This window comes from Rhamphochromis sp. 'chilingali' (genome assembly GCF_963969265.1).
Source record: "Rhamphochromis sp. 'chilingali' genome assembly, chromosome: 7".
Taxonomy (NCBI): domain Eukaryota; kingdom Metazoa; phylum Chordata; class Actinopteri; order Cichliformes; family Cichlidae; genus Rhamphochromis; species Rhamphochromis sp. 'chilingali'.
The window spans coordinates 34,155,734-34,168,442 of NC_137934.1; the positions used below are offsets into that span (position 1 = coordinate 34,155,734).

A 12,709-nucleotide genomic window follows, 5' to 3' on the forward strand; every position below is an offset into this window, starting at 1 on the left:
ACACCACTGTCACATTTACCTTCTACACTTAAAGAAGCTCCTCTCCACTTTCATGGCTTTTATTAAGTAGAAATGTATGTGAATGCGTGTTGAGGTTTTAGGTCATGGTTTAATGATCAACTCTTCCTTTTCCTCCAGGGTGACCGGGGACCACCAGGTCCAACAGGTCCAGCCGGAGAGAAGGGGCCCAGGGTAAGTGCAGTCACTCAGGATATTCTGGAGCTCTCCGTTTCTTGTCTGACAGCTCACAAACCTACGGTAAAAGGGTTAATAGACTAAAACAGTAAACTAATGGCTAAAGATGATGAGTTAAATTCGAACCACTAAGCGATGCTGGCTGTAAGCTTTGGCAGATGTTACATGTTTTAGTTCCTGGAAATGAAGGCAGACCCTCTAGAGACCCAAGTTCCAGATTACTCCGTGTTGCAACTTCTGAAGGTACAAATGTTTGCAAAATAGATCTTTCCACAGTGTTGTTATTGAAGGTGTTTGCATAGTGAAACCTTTCACTGTAAATTTGCAGTAATATACTGACAGCAGCACAATATAGAGTATTGCTGCAAATAAACGTGCAGATACTATATTCTTGGAGATTACGAGAATCTTTTAGCTCTTTTAGACACCTATCTAATCTCTAGATAGGTAATATTATCGAATGTACTGAAGGATTAGTTAGAGCTACCCACAGGCATGGAGAATCTGACCAGTGTAGCAGACCACTAACAGTCATTCACAGTTTGTACCTCATTGTAACACTAAAGAGAGCCAAAACCTAACCTAGCTGTGTATAAACTGAGTAAACATAGTGCCCATTGATTGTGGGTTACTGAGACTGAGTAAAAACAGTGTCCAGTGCAGCAGTGTTTCTTATATGTGCTGTAATGCTGCATGAATCTTCAAGAGAAGCTGGCCTACATCCTACACTGTCCAGGGGCCTTGGATTGACTCCATGTCTGTGGCTTTGGGCCCCAGGCCTGACCTAACTAATCTGGTGGCAGTCAAAAGGCTAGCGTGCACATTTGGCTAAGAAGGAGAGAGATGTTTGTGAGCTGCGAGAGGGATTGCAGTGATTTGTGTGAACCAGTTGGTGGTGTAATGTAGCCACATTAACGAGGAGTGGAGGTTGAGTTTAGAGGCTTGTGCTGTGTAATCATCACAGATTACAATGATCTTATCCAGAAATTCTGTTTCTGTTCAAAGACAATTTGCAGGATTAGCATTTTCTGGAACGTGTTCTAGTCTTTAGTGACTTTCTTTGACTTTTGGGTGTTATTCCCTCATAGATAATTATAGGAAAATACTGTAAAATGTGGGTGAGAACCACAACACCGAACAGCCTGGAGCCCATTCTAAGACAACATAATATGAAACACAGTTCTGTTCACCGCTGCCCCAGATTAGCTGCTGATCCCAAAGCATAGTGCAGATAAGCCTGGATATTTTATGTCGTGTTACCGCTTTTACTTTTTAAAAATGATATCAATAAAGAGTGACATGTTTTCCCCTTTCTTTTTGGTGTCAGGGTTATCCAGGGTTGCCAGGGAGCCCAGGGGACATCGGCATGCAAGGTGCACCTGTAAGTGGAGCAACAAAAACATGCAGGATTTTAACCTCATGCATACCTCCCTATATGTGTATTTTTTGTCATCAATTTCCTTTGCTGAGTACTTTTTGCTCCCTGTGTATTAATGAATCTCATCTTCTGTACCAAGTGTCTCGGCTGGATGTCTGTAAATACCTAAATTGCAAGATTTTCTTGGGCCCTTAAACTGTGCTGAAGGATCACGCTCGTCTTTGTAAACACCCAAAGTTTATGAGGGCTATTTGATACATCAGTTTCCCCCATTCTCACAATTTAGCGTGGAGCAGTAAACAGTGCGTCTAACTGGCTGAAGATCATTTCCACCGAGCTGTTTGTGCAGCATGCCGTAGGTTCACAGCATTAGTGATGATGTGGTTAGAAGATGCATAGTTATTTTATCTAAATATTATAACCATAACTCCACCAAATATTATGAAAACCTTCAAACTTTATTCTTATTTTTTCCCTTCTTCTTATAATTTCCTGGTCTATGTTCTCACTAATTTCACTTCTATATCCACACTGTTTTTTTTTCTGACAGGGTCCACCGGGACCGAGGGGTAGTCCAGGCATTGCTGGGCCAAAGGGTAGAAGGGTAAGAGGAGACTGTAACATTTGGGCACAAGCTGCATCAGTCCCTTAAAAAAAACTTCCCTCATCAGACCTTTGGTTTGTCTGTTTCACATCACATCTTCTTTCCCATAAACCAGAGCTTGAAGCAATTAAAAGACATGTGGATGTCGTTCCACATGGCCCAAGCTTCTTTATAGGTGCAATTACAACTGTTTCACAAGCACCATGAATCTAGTGTTAGAAGACATCATTGTAAGGTCAAACCAGTGAGGTGATTTAATGCTGGTGGGACATCGTGTGGCAGAGAGAAGAACAACACCTACAGGTGGCAAAAGAACAGTTTCTGGTTTCTGTGCTTGTGATTTTCTAAGAATTTAAATTCTGCAGCAGCAGAAATTAAGGAGGAAGCAAATTTAAATCCTGAACCAACTTGGCAGATATACATGCCACGGCATGTCCTGCTATCTTTTAATAAGATTACTGCAGTCCTGTGGTATTAACAGAAATCTGTTTGCCCTCAAAAAAAAGATTGGAAACAAACTCTTTTGTTTTGTATCTTGACATTTAGAAAAGTCCCCGAAGAATCGTTTAATTGTTAACACATAAGCAGCTTTTCCAAATTTCCAAATGACTCAATGGTGTTTAAATCAAGACTGAGGTTGGAGAGGTGAACAAAAGGAAAAAGAATATAACGATAAATCCTACAAGGAAGATAAAAGAGCAGAGTGACACGAGAGGCTCAAGCAAAATAGCAGCAGATTTGTCCTCAAAGGAAGAGATATAAAAGGAAGACTCAATGGAGAGATAAGCTGAAAGGTCTAAAAGCATGGACAGGAGCAAAAAAAAAGAGGGGGGCTGAGGGTGTCGGTGTTATAGATCGTTGTCTCTGTATGGTGGCGCTACAATGCTGTGAAACCCCTGAATCTCTGTGGGGGTGGGAGGCTGCTACATCAGGCTGGAACACCTCCCCAAACAGACAAACAATACAGACTAATTACTTTGCTGGTGGTGCTGTTTCATTACCCATAGTTGGCATGTGAGAGCTTAGATGCTCAACGTACTGTTCTTTCTTTGTTGAGTGATGTTCAGTGGTGTGGCTCGTCTTGTTTTTGCACAGGGACCCCGAGGTCCAGATGGCCCACCGGGAGAACTGGGTCCTGAGGGCATCAAGGTAACATCATGGTATAGATATAGTAGGAAATTGACACTAATTCCTGTGTGTTAGCTGAGGCTTTATCCTAAATCTCGTTCCAAACGGTGGTATGTTTTTCAGGGTGAAAAGGGGGAGATCGGACCTAAAGGAGAGCCAAGCTTAATAGTAAGTAGTCTTTAGGTCAACGTGTTTTCACATCTGTATAAGAGAGAAACAGGGAATGCTGTGTGTTTTACATATACTTGAAGGCCTTTGAGTACATTTACGTAGCTTAATTTGTCTGAAGCCAAGAATAATAAAAAAAAGTCATAAAATATGCGTCATCCAGCTTCATCGGACAAGCCAACAAGCACGCCCCCCTTCTTGAAGATGCACATTCACTTCGTGGAAAGGTCACGAGTGCGTCTGATTTCAAACAGCATCAAGAACAACAACGGCTTGCCCGGTGCACAAGCTCCATCAGACTTTAAGCAGTTTTTATCTTCAGAGGGAGGCTTTGGTCTAGTTGCAAATGTATTGGATTAGACGCAAATGTAATTCGCCTGTGCTGCTGGCGGTCTGTAGTAAAAGAAACCTGATCTCAATAAGCTGAAGAGTAGCAGGATGAAAGTAAACATTTGGGCTGTTTTGCGCCATCATGCAGTTGAAGATAAATGAACAACACATTTATTTATTCCTCCTGCAAAACACTCACATTTTTGTCTTCATATGGGAGAAATTCCCTAAAACTCGATGTTTGAGCGGTCAATGTCAAACATCCGTCTTTCTGCTGTGCGGTAGTAGCTGGAACTGCATCACCATCAGACATGGTAATGGGTTTGATTTGAGTTAACCTAACGTATTTCAATACACGTTAATCATTCATATGTATATTTTTCTTCTTGAAGGGCAAGGCTGGAAATCCAGGAGAGAGAGGCCCTCCTGGGAAGCCTGTGAGTAATATTTCTTTCCTTTTGTCTCTTAAAGCTTTTTTTTTTTTTTTTTTTTTTTGAGAAGCAACAGTGTAGAATAGTACTTTAAAGCTATCATGAAGAATCTTTTTATTTGCACTAACAATACACACTCTGCGCTCTTCATCAGCATGTGATGATGCGCTCCTTGCTGCTCGTCTGGCATGACTTCAAGGTTTCGCACGTTGCGCGGTACTAAAATTATTATGTCTCAGTTGCTAACACAATTTCCTTCTTTTATATTTAAGAAATAAGGAGTAAATCTTCACTACTTTAAGCCCGTTTACAGTGTTCAAAGTCCAAATAAGACATTCATCCAGACCTGTTTCATTTCATTTAATCACAGCCATCCATTTTCTTAACTGTTTATCCAGTTCGTGGTTGCAGATTAGATAAGGGTTTATTAAGAGAAATGGAATGCACCTTTCTACTCTGTTTCATCACTCAAAGTGCTTTGTATAACATTGCTCAGTCACCCATTCATTCCAGCACTTTTTTCTATGTCTGAGTGCTCGCTATATCTAACATTCACACGTTCACACTCCAGTGAAAGCATGGAGGGCAACTCAGGCTTCAGTATCTCACCAAGGATACTTTTAAGCATGCAGAGTGGAACAATTATACTTCAGTGTTTTTGATCAAAGAGCTGTGACCACAGTAAATACTCAGTGGGATATTTGAACAAATAGATGCAGCAGGTCACGCCACAGTCAGACTTTTGGCAGATTTTAGGAGCCCTAGGTTGTTGTTTTTTTTGGTTTTTTTTCCAACCCTTTTTTGGTCTTTACAATTAATTATTGATCAAATGATGAATTGCAGTTTTGATGCATTGCGAAAGGCTGCAATAACTGATCAACAGATGGCAAAAGCATGTAAACAGCAGAGATCAGTGGCACAATCAAAAATGGCTCCATGTGGGCTGGTTAATTATGGAGTGATGATCTTCACAGCAGTCATATCTATCTGTCTAGCTCGCTACTCTCTCTCTCTAATATGTATGTATGTGTGTATATGTAGATAGATATAGATATATATGCTGTTTATCACCTTCATTTCTTTTCGTGCTGTTGTTTGGCTTGTCTTCATTTACCACTGACAAATGAGCTTCTTTACTTGCCCACAAATCATGTCTTGGCTGAACATTTGACGCTTTGGGATTGTTGGTAATCATTCTTATCAGACAAACACCTACAAAGACGCGTCTGGGCCTGCGTTCTCTCTCTCAGTCAGCCATCGGTACAGTGAAACACTCGTTCAGTACATTCGTGCCATCCTTTGGACGGGACATCAAGCACAAACTTGGGACTTGTTTCAACCTGTGTGCTTTCCAAACACAGCTTGCATCCTCACCTCACAGCGAGGAGTTTCTGCTGACAGTAGCTTTTGTCCCACTGTTGCTGCTACTGCACTCTTTTAAAGGAACTTTCTCTACCTTTCCTTGCTGCTGCCAAAGATGCAGCATTGTTTCAATTTTTCCAACTCTGACGTCTTAGCGCCATCTTGTGCCCAATAAAATATCTCTCAAAACTTGTAACTCATTCTAATTCCTATTTTCTCTGTGCAAAAAAAAAAAAGAGAAAAAAGAACCAATTGAGTCATAGCGAGAAAACGATGCTATCTGTGATGTCATGTCCCATGAAGCTCACAGTCGAAGGCAGTTCTGTTAAGTTAAAGCAGCTGACAGTGGTTGTGACTGCTGCTCATAAATCTTTTTGTGGTCCACGCTCTTTTTTTAGCCCATTACTCTAACTGGCTCTTGTTTTTAAACAGTAAGTGAACTTTAAAAATTGTCATTGGCTTTTGTGCTTTTTTGTACTTCTCCCCTTAGTTCATTTCACTCACCTCGTGTACAGTTTGAAAACATATTTTTCCCTTGTGTCTAACCTTTTCAGTAGACGGAAGCAATGCTACAGAAGCCCTAAATTAACAGCACTGGGAATTAACAAAATCATTTTTTATGTTTCTGTAGTGGTTAAACCACCATTGTGCACAAGCTCTTTAATCAAAATGATAGTAAATGGTAAATGATGTTATTATTTCTGGATTAAGATGCCAAATTACAGTTATGTTTCCATTCAGGAATGCCAGTAAATGATTTTTAGCGGTTGAATGTCCTTTTGACTGGGACTATTGGACTTTAACCAGCTATGCTGCTCTAAATTAATATCCAAAGGACTTACCTTATTGAATTAAATAGTAAATTGACTTGTTTGTATAAAGCACTTTATACCTCATGTCTCATCACATACACACTTTTTTTTGTGTCTAAATACTTTCTTCGATAAGTGCACGAGAAGTAACTCAAGGTTCAGTATCTTGCCCAAGAATACTTTGGCACATAGACTGGAGTAGCCAGGGATTAAACCACCAACCTTTAAATTAGCAGATGACCTGCTCTGCTTCATGAGCCACAAAACTTCTGATGTTGCAAATTTAGCTCACAGGCATAAAAACAAATGCCATTGGTCACATAATTGGAGTGTCTTGGCTATACAATGTTTGGACTACGACAAACAGAGTCTCATCCTGGAGTTTCTGTGTTGTGTCTGTAGCTGTCAGGCAACCTTGAAATATTAAACTCAGCCATCGCGTGTGTGTGGCCACACGGGAAATTGTGGTGATAATGATGGTGGTGTTGGTAATGACGAGAAGCCGTGCATGACTTCTGTTAACTACACAGGATGTTTGAGTGAATCACCACTGAGCTCATGATTATGTTTCCAGGGAAAACCAGGTATTCCAGGCAGCACCGGGGAGAGGGGAGCCCAAGGTGAACCAGTAAGTATGCGCTTTTTTCCTGCTGCATTGATGTGGTTGTTACAGGAAACTGCAAACAAACCGCATGCTGTGAAAAACACCTTCAGCAGAACATGTAATGACAGCGGGGAGAACGCGCTCGCCCGTAGATGCTCGCACGAGTTTCGCGAGGGAGAAGCTGTTACAGTTTAAATCACACGAGAAGCTCTGATCTTAGCAGAAAGAGAATCATTTCGGGGGAGGGAGTATATATTTGATACTCTTTATTTTCTTCCCTCTTCTGCTTTCACCACACCTGAATGCTCCCCACCTTGTGCCTCCCTTTTTGGCTTAGTCTTCAAATTCTTAATTTGCCTGGAACTCCTTCAGTCCCCACAGGGGCAGGAGGAATGTCAAACAGTCAGATACAGATATTTATAAGGGTGAGAGCTTTCTGTAATGCTAGATGCTCGGTTTATGTTATAGGTCTCATCTTGTGTGTTTGGCTGGTCTTCAGTCTTTTTATTTCAGACTCATTCAATCTCATCTCTCAGTTCTTTTTCTAGACTAGACATATAATTAAAAGTTGGGGCATTACATGCTAGAATTTTTTATTATATCTATTTTGTTCTATTTTGTTTTAAGTTCCTGATGTAGAAGTTAATGAGATTCCTGAATCATTGTGTTTGTGTGCTTTAGCCATGGTGGTTCTTTTTCTTTCAGGGACCCAGAGGACCTGCTGGAGAGGCTGGACCTGATGGAGAACAAGGACCTGAAGTACTTTACATTAAATGCTCATGATGCTTTATTGATTATGAGTATTATTTGACAATCCTATCCAAATGTATACAAATGAAATATTGCCTATGGTTCTCTTTCCCATCATTGTAGGGTTTACCAGGCTTAGAGGGAGAACCAGGTGCCATTGGAGAGCCAGGGGAAAAGGTTTGTACTGTCTTGTTATAATTCTTGAACCTTTGCCTTCTTCCTGCTCCACTAATTTGCAAATCAATGGGCACGCTCATTGAAAGTGAAACAGCGGGTGATGCAAATATGTAAGTGTGTTCTGACCTCCAGCCAGCTTCTTGTTGTGGTTTGTCTCCCTGTAGGGTGATGTTGGGCCTCCAGGAGCTGAAGGGGAGCAGGGGCAGGAGGGAATGAGAGTGAGTGACTGCAGTTTGCTAATCCCTTCCTTCCCTGTGTTCGGGTAACCCTAACCCAGTTGTATATTTACTCACCCCCCTCATTCTGACAGAGATGTTTTATCCGCTTGCCAGAAGAAAGTAGAAATACAAGAGTGTTTGTGTGATGTATAAACTATATATATATGTAGATGGAACAGACTGCTTTAGTTTCATCTTCCCGTGTTGTGCACAGAATTAGGCAGAGCTTTGAATGACTGGCTGTCCGTGGGCAGATTTTTTTAACATGACAGGGCTTAACTGTGCAAGATCCATTCAAAAACATTGTGTGTTAGATAAGTGTTTCATTAAGTCGAGGCTTATTGCAAAGAATGGCACGATGCAGCCCATGAGTACTGGATATAAGCTGTCAGCAGCAGAGGGGCCAAGCGGCTTCTGTCAAACATGCACGCACTTTATGCCCCAGTCTCTATCTTCCTTTCATCATTTCATGTATTTTAAGTTCCTCATATGTACTTAAAACTATTTTGATTATGTAAAATGTGTGAGAGGAAGCGAGCTAAATCTGCAATCCTTTTCTATCAAATACTTGGATGGAAAACAAAAACCTGGATCATATGTGACATGTGGCAGTATGGTTGTTTCCATGGAGATCTTACCAGTGCAGATGTTCTATGAGGTCTAGGTTTTATAGTTTAAATGATTATATTGTGGATTTCAACATAATTTGAATTTTTCATGAATCTATTTCCATTTTAGAGAGCGCTGCATGATTTTTGCCTTTTGGTTACGCAAAAATAATTATCCCTTAATGTATTTTTGTTTTAAACAAACACATTATAAATACAAGATAAAGTCTAGTTCTCATCACATTGAAGTGATGTGCAAGTATATTTGAGGATGCATGCATGCAGTAGGTTGGATTAGGTCGGGCTGGGAGCTTTTTTTTATCACACGTAACCACAGGTTACACAAATTATTAAACAATCTTGTGTTACCAAGGGATGTGAAGTTGTGCAGAGTATTATTTAAACTTGCCGAGGATTTCCAGAAGCAGCATGCCTGTTACTAAGAATCAATGTCTATTTCATAAACGGCTCCAATTAAAACTGAAGTAAAAATTCATAGATGCATTGTAGTTTTCTTGGCACTTGAGTTGAGATGTAATAGGAACTGCTGATTTCTAACTTTTTACAGCAGATGTATTTAAAACTGTTTTTATGTTTTAAGGGTCCTCCCGGTTCCCCTGGTGAAGACGGACCTCAGGGAAAAGATGGAGCCAAGGTTTGTTGACTTGTGTGTTCTTGATTATTTCTGATCAAATGAACCAGGGAGGCAAAAGATTTATTTTAGCAGGACTGACCCTATGATAGTAAATCAAAATGTTAGAACATCCGCAGATTAGCTCAGGATTCCAAAATAGGTCATCCCAGTGGTACATTGAATCTCATTGCATTACTTAGTATATCCACTTAATTTCACACTGGATTTGAGTATGATATTAAAATCTACGGAAGCGGGTGAAAGTAATGTTAGTTTGCCCCAAATCTTCCATCTTTCTAGTGGTAATATAATAAAAGCTTATTCTATTGTTGCTGAATTGTCTTTACTTTTACTCTTTTCTTGTGTGCCTGTTTTCCTCTTTCTACGTCAAATTGCCAGGGTGAACCTGGAGAGCGTGGGCCTTTTGGGGAGCCAGGGGAGAAAGGGACAGAAGGGGATCCTGGACCCCTGGGGCCACCTGGAGAGCCTGGGAAACAGGGCTTCCGTGTAAGTTAATATTGGTCCCAAAGTTTAACTTTCAGATAATACAGCAAACTTCATGTAAATGAGGGAAATCTAGAGACACATTTCTGTAAATAATACCTTTGATTCCCAGTAGGGGTCACTCTGCTCTTCAATAAAAACGTTTTGCTACTGGGTTGATAAATTTACCTTGTCAGAGATTTTGGATGTGTAGCATGGTCTGAGAGCTGCAGATCTTAGGTTCTTGGTGTTTGGAGATACAGATCCAAGTCTAGCCATGGGTGACAAGGAGCAAGAAGGTCACTGTTATCTGGAGGGAAGGACGCAGATTCAGAGTGTATCTAGTGTATCAGTATCTGCTGGTTAGTGTTTAATCTGAACATCGGGCAATAAAGTGAGATAGAATCCAGAATATGACAGAGTCTGTTCTGGGATAATTTAAAACGTATTTTAAGCAATATAATTTACTGGCAATCACTTTACAGGGTCCAGAAGGAAAAGTGGGTCCCCCAGGAAACAGAGGACGGCACGGAAAGAAAGTAAATATCCTGATCAGCCAAGTTCCATTTAACACAAAGGGCACATTTAACACAGAGAGCCACTGAGGCATCTAGTCTTATAGTTTATTTTTAAAGTAACCTGCTTACAATAAAACGAAAACAGCAAGATTTATTAATAATACTAATTTTTATGTCTTTTAATTATATTTACAATCTTTTACAGGGAGAGAGGGGTCCTCCTGGTCTTGCTGGGGAGATTGGCGCTCGGGGAGACATCGGCCAGCCGGGCGAGCCAGGACTGAAAGGTGCCAGGGGAACTCGAGGCACATCTGTAAGGTCCCATTTCTTCTTCTACTACTGTAGGTGTTGAAGACTGCAAGCCACAGTTTATATTGAAGGTGTGGCCTGCAGTCTATGATGTTTGTTAATTGAATCTGTGGAATTGTATCAGCTGAACCTTTAGCTATAATGGGCTAGAGAGGGGAAAAAGACACATCTTGTGTATAATTAATTCTTTATACTGCTGAAGTCAATCGAACTCAGAATTTTAAAACCAAAGCAAACTGTTAAAACCAAAGCAAGAAGATGTAAGAGATGGCAAGCTAGGAGGATGCCAGACATTTTTTCAGCTCCCCTTTCAGTAGAACCACTGAGACTACTTTGATATAGCTGTGGATCAACGATTTATAAGCCTGCCAAAGATATATTTATCTGGAGAAGACCTAAAAAGCAAAGCAGAAGCACCATGACTGATTCAAGGCCTTATTTCGCATTTTCTGCATTGCTTCCAGGGTCAGCCTGGAGTCATGGGGATAGACGGGCAACCAGGACTTCCAGGATACCCAGTAAGTTTTTCTTTTCTAAACTTGGTTTCATGAAAACAGTCTTTTTGTCTTCACTCGTGTATACATGAATGTGTATTGTATAACCATGTGGGATAAACACACACACACACACGAAAACTTAACAACCATATGTGCACATGCTCAGAAACGCACAAAACCCCATGAGTACAGTGCCCTGAGATTTTCATGCCAGAACACTTTACTCACAGTTATTGAAGAAAGAAGGATGACTGACACATCAGTCATCCTTCTTTGCTTTTCTCGGTAGCCTGAGATATCCTCAAAAACACTAGATATCAGAAAATATCTTTACAAATTCTACACAAATAGAGCCTAATGCTTGTTGCTAATGTTTTTTGTGAATCTGTGTGTGCATGTGTGCTTTTAGAGTCCTTCAGACTTGATTGAATCTGACATAATATATGGAATTTTGTTTATCCCTAAAAAACAGTTCTGATTAAAAGCCAGCATAAGTGTGGCAGCCCCATTACGTACAATAGTCAGGTTTTCTTTTTTTTCTTTAGGGGCACCTTGGAAAGCCTGGGCCCGTTGGCCCGCCAGGACCCAAAGGTGAAAAGGTAATTTGATACCTGAATTTGTGACTTATGTCCTTAACTGGATTTCTTAGGTTATTCAGAGTTCTTTAAAGTACTAAATTATCTGCCTGCAATCTACATCCACTCATCTATGATTGTATGTTTGCGTTTGCTACATCCCAGGGTTACCCAGGCGAGGACAACAGGACCCCAGGACTGCCAGGGCCCTTAGGTGAACCAGTAGGTCTTGCTTTCCTTTAAACTCTCCATTCTGAACTCTCCTTGCTCTGCTTATCCAAAGCAATTTAAATACCAGATTGAGACTGGATGTAAAAGTTAATCCTGATCAGCTCCTGATTTTAGCACCAAATGCACTCATTGATAAAAAATGAATGTTAAAGTTTCTTATCCTAAATCTGTCATGTGCATGAAGCGATTATCAACCTTCTGTGTCTTAATTACTGACTGAGAAGTTAGAGACAAAACGGCTACCTCACACACAGGGCACAGCTAAAGTTTTCTTCCTAATACCTAAGTCACCACAAGGATTCAGCATATTTCACAGTGACTCATTCTTAAACTAATATCAAAGGAGGATCAGCATAAAGCGGCTTTAGAAACCCCGGAGTCATGCAGTCATACAACAGTTGTGTTCTCTAAGATGCATTTCCCCTGCAATAGTCATGATGACTACTGACAGAGGCTACACTGCATGAACAGTTGGAGGTATTGGCTGTCTGCACGTCAGTAGTATTGAATTTTCAAGTTGGCACAGAATTGCAGTGTATAGTATAAGCAATACAATGCCAGCCTCTGCTTTATTGTACCCTGTAATCACGTTCAGAGAGATTCATGTGTTTGATATGTGGGGAGTGAGTCTGAGTAGGTGCCCAGCTCACCTGAAGCTGTGCAGGTAAAAGACAGTCATGTATGTATATGCAGTATG

General features: G+C 40.6%; 1 protein-coding gene across 1 annotated transcript in view; it reads left to right on the forward strand.

Moving 5' to 3' along the window:
- The window catches only part of col24a1 (collagen type XXIV alpha 1 chain), an 84,181-nt gene that overhangs the window by 55,927 nt on the left and 15,545 nt on the right, over positions 1 to 12,709 (forward strand). Inside the window, exons 26-42 of the mRNA XM_080886747.1 lie at positions 139 to 192; positions 1,523 to 1,576; positions 2,124 to 2,177; positions 3,273 to 3,326; positions 3,429 to 3,473; positions 4,196 to 4,240; positions 6,983 to 7,036; positions 7,718 to 7,771; positions 7,886 to 7,939; positions 8,104 to 8,157; positions 9,367 to 9,420; positions 9,799 to 9,906; positions 10,368 to 10,421; positions 10,606 to 10,713; positions 11,174 to 11,227; positions 11,752 to 11,805; positions 11,947 to 12,003. Coding sequence (XP_080742873.1) covers positions 139 to 192; positions 1,523 to 1,576; positions 2,124 to 2,177; positions 3,273 to 3,326; positions 3,429 to 3,473; positions 4,196 to 4,240; positions 6,983 to 7,036; positions 7,718 to 7,771; positions 7,886 to 7,939; positions 8,104 to 8,157; positions 9,367 to 9,420; positions 9,799 to 9,906; positions 10,368 to 10,421; positions 10,606 to 10,713; positions 11,174 to 11,227; positions 11,752 to 11,805; positions 11,947 to 12,003 — 1,011 coding nt within the window. The remainder of the gene's footprint in view (positions 1 to 138; positions 193 to 1,522; positions 1,577 to 2,123; positions 2,178 to 3,272; positions 3,327 to 3,428; positions 3,474 to 4,195; positions 4,241 to 6,982; positions 7,037 to 7,717; positions 7,772 to 7,885; positions 7,940 to 8,103; positions 8,158 to 9,366; positions 9,421 to 9,798; positions 9,907 to 10,367; positions 10,422 to 10,605; positions 10,714 to 11,173; positions 11,228 to 11,751; positions 11,806 to 11,946; positions 12,004 to 12,709) is intronic.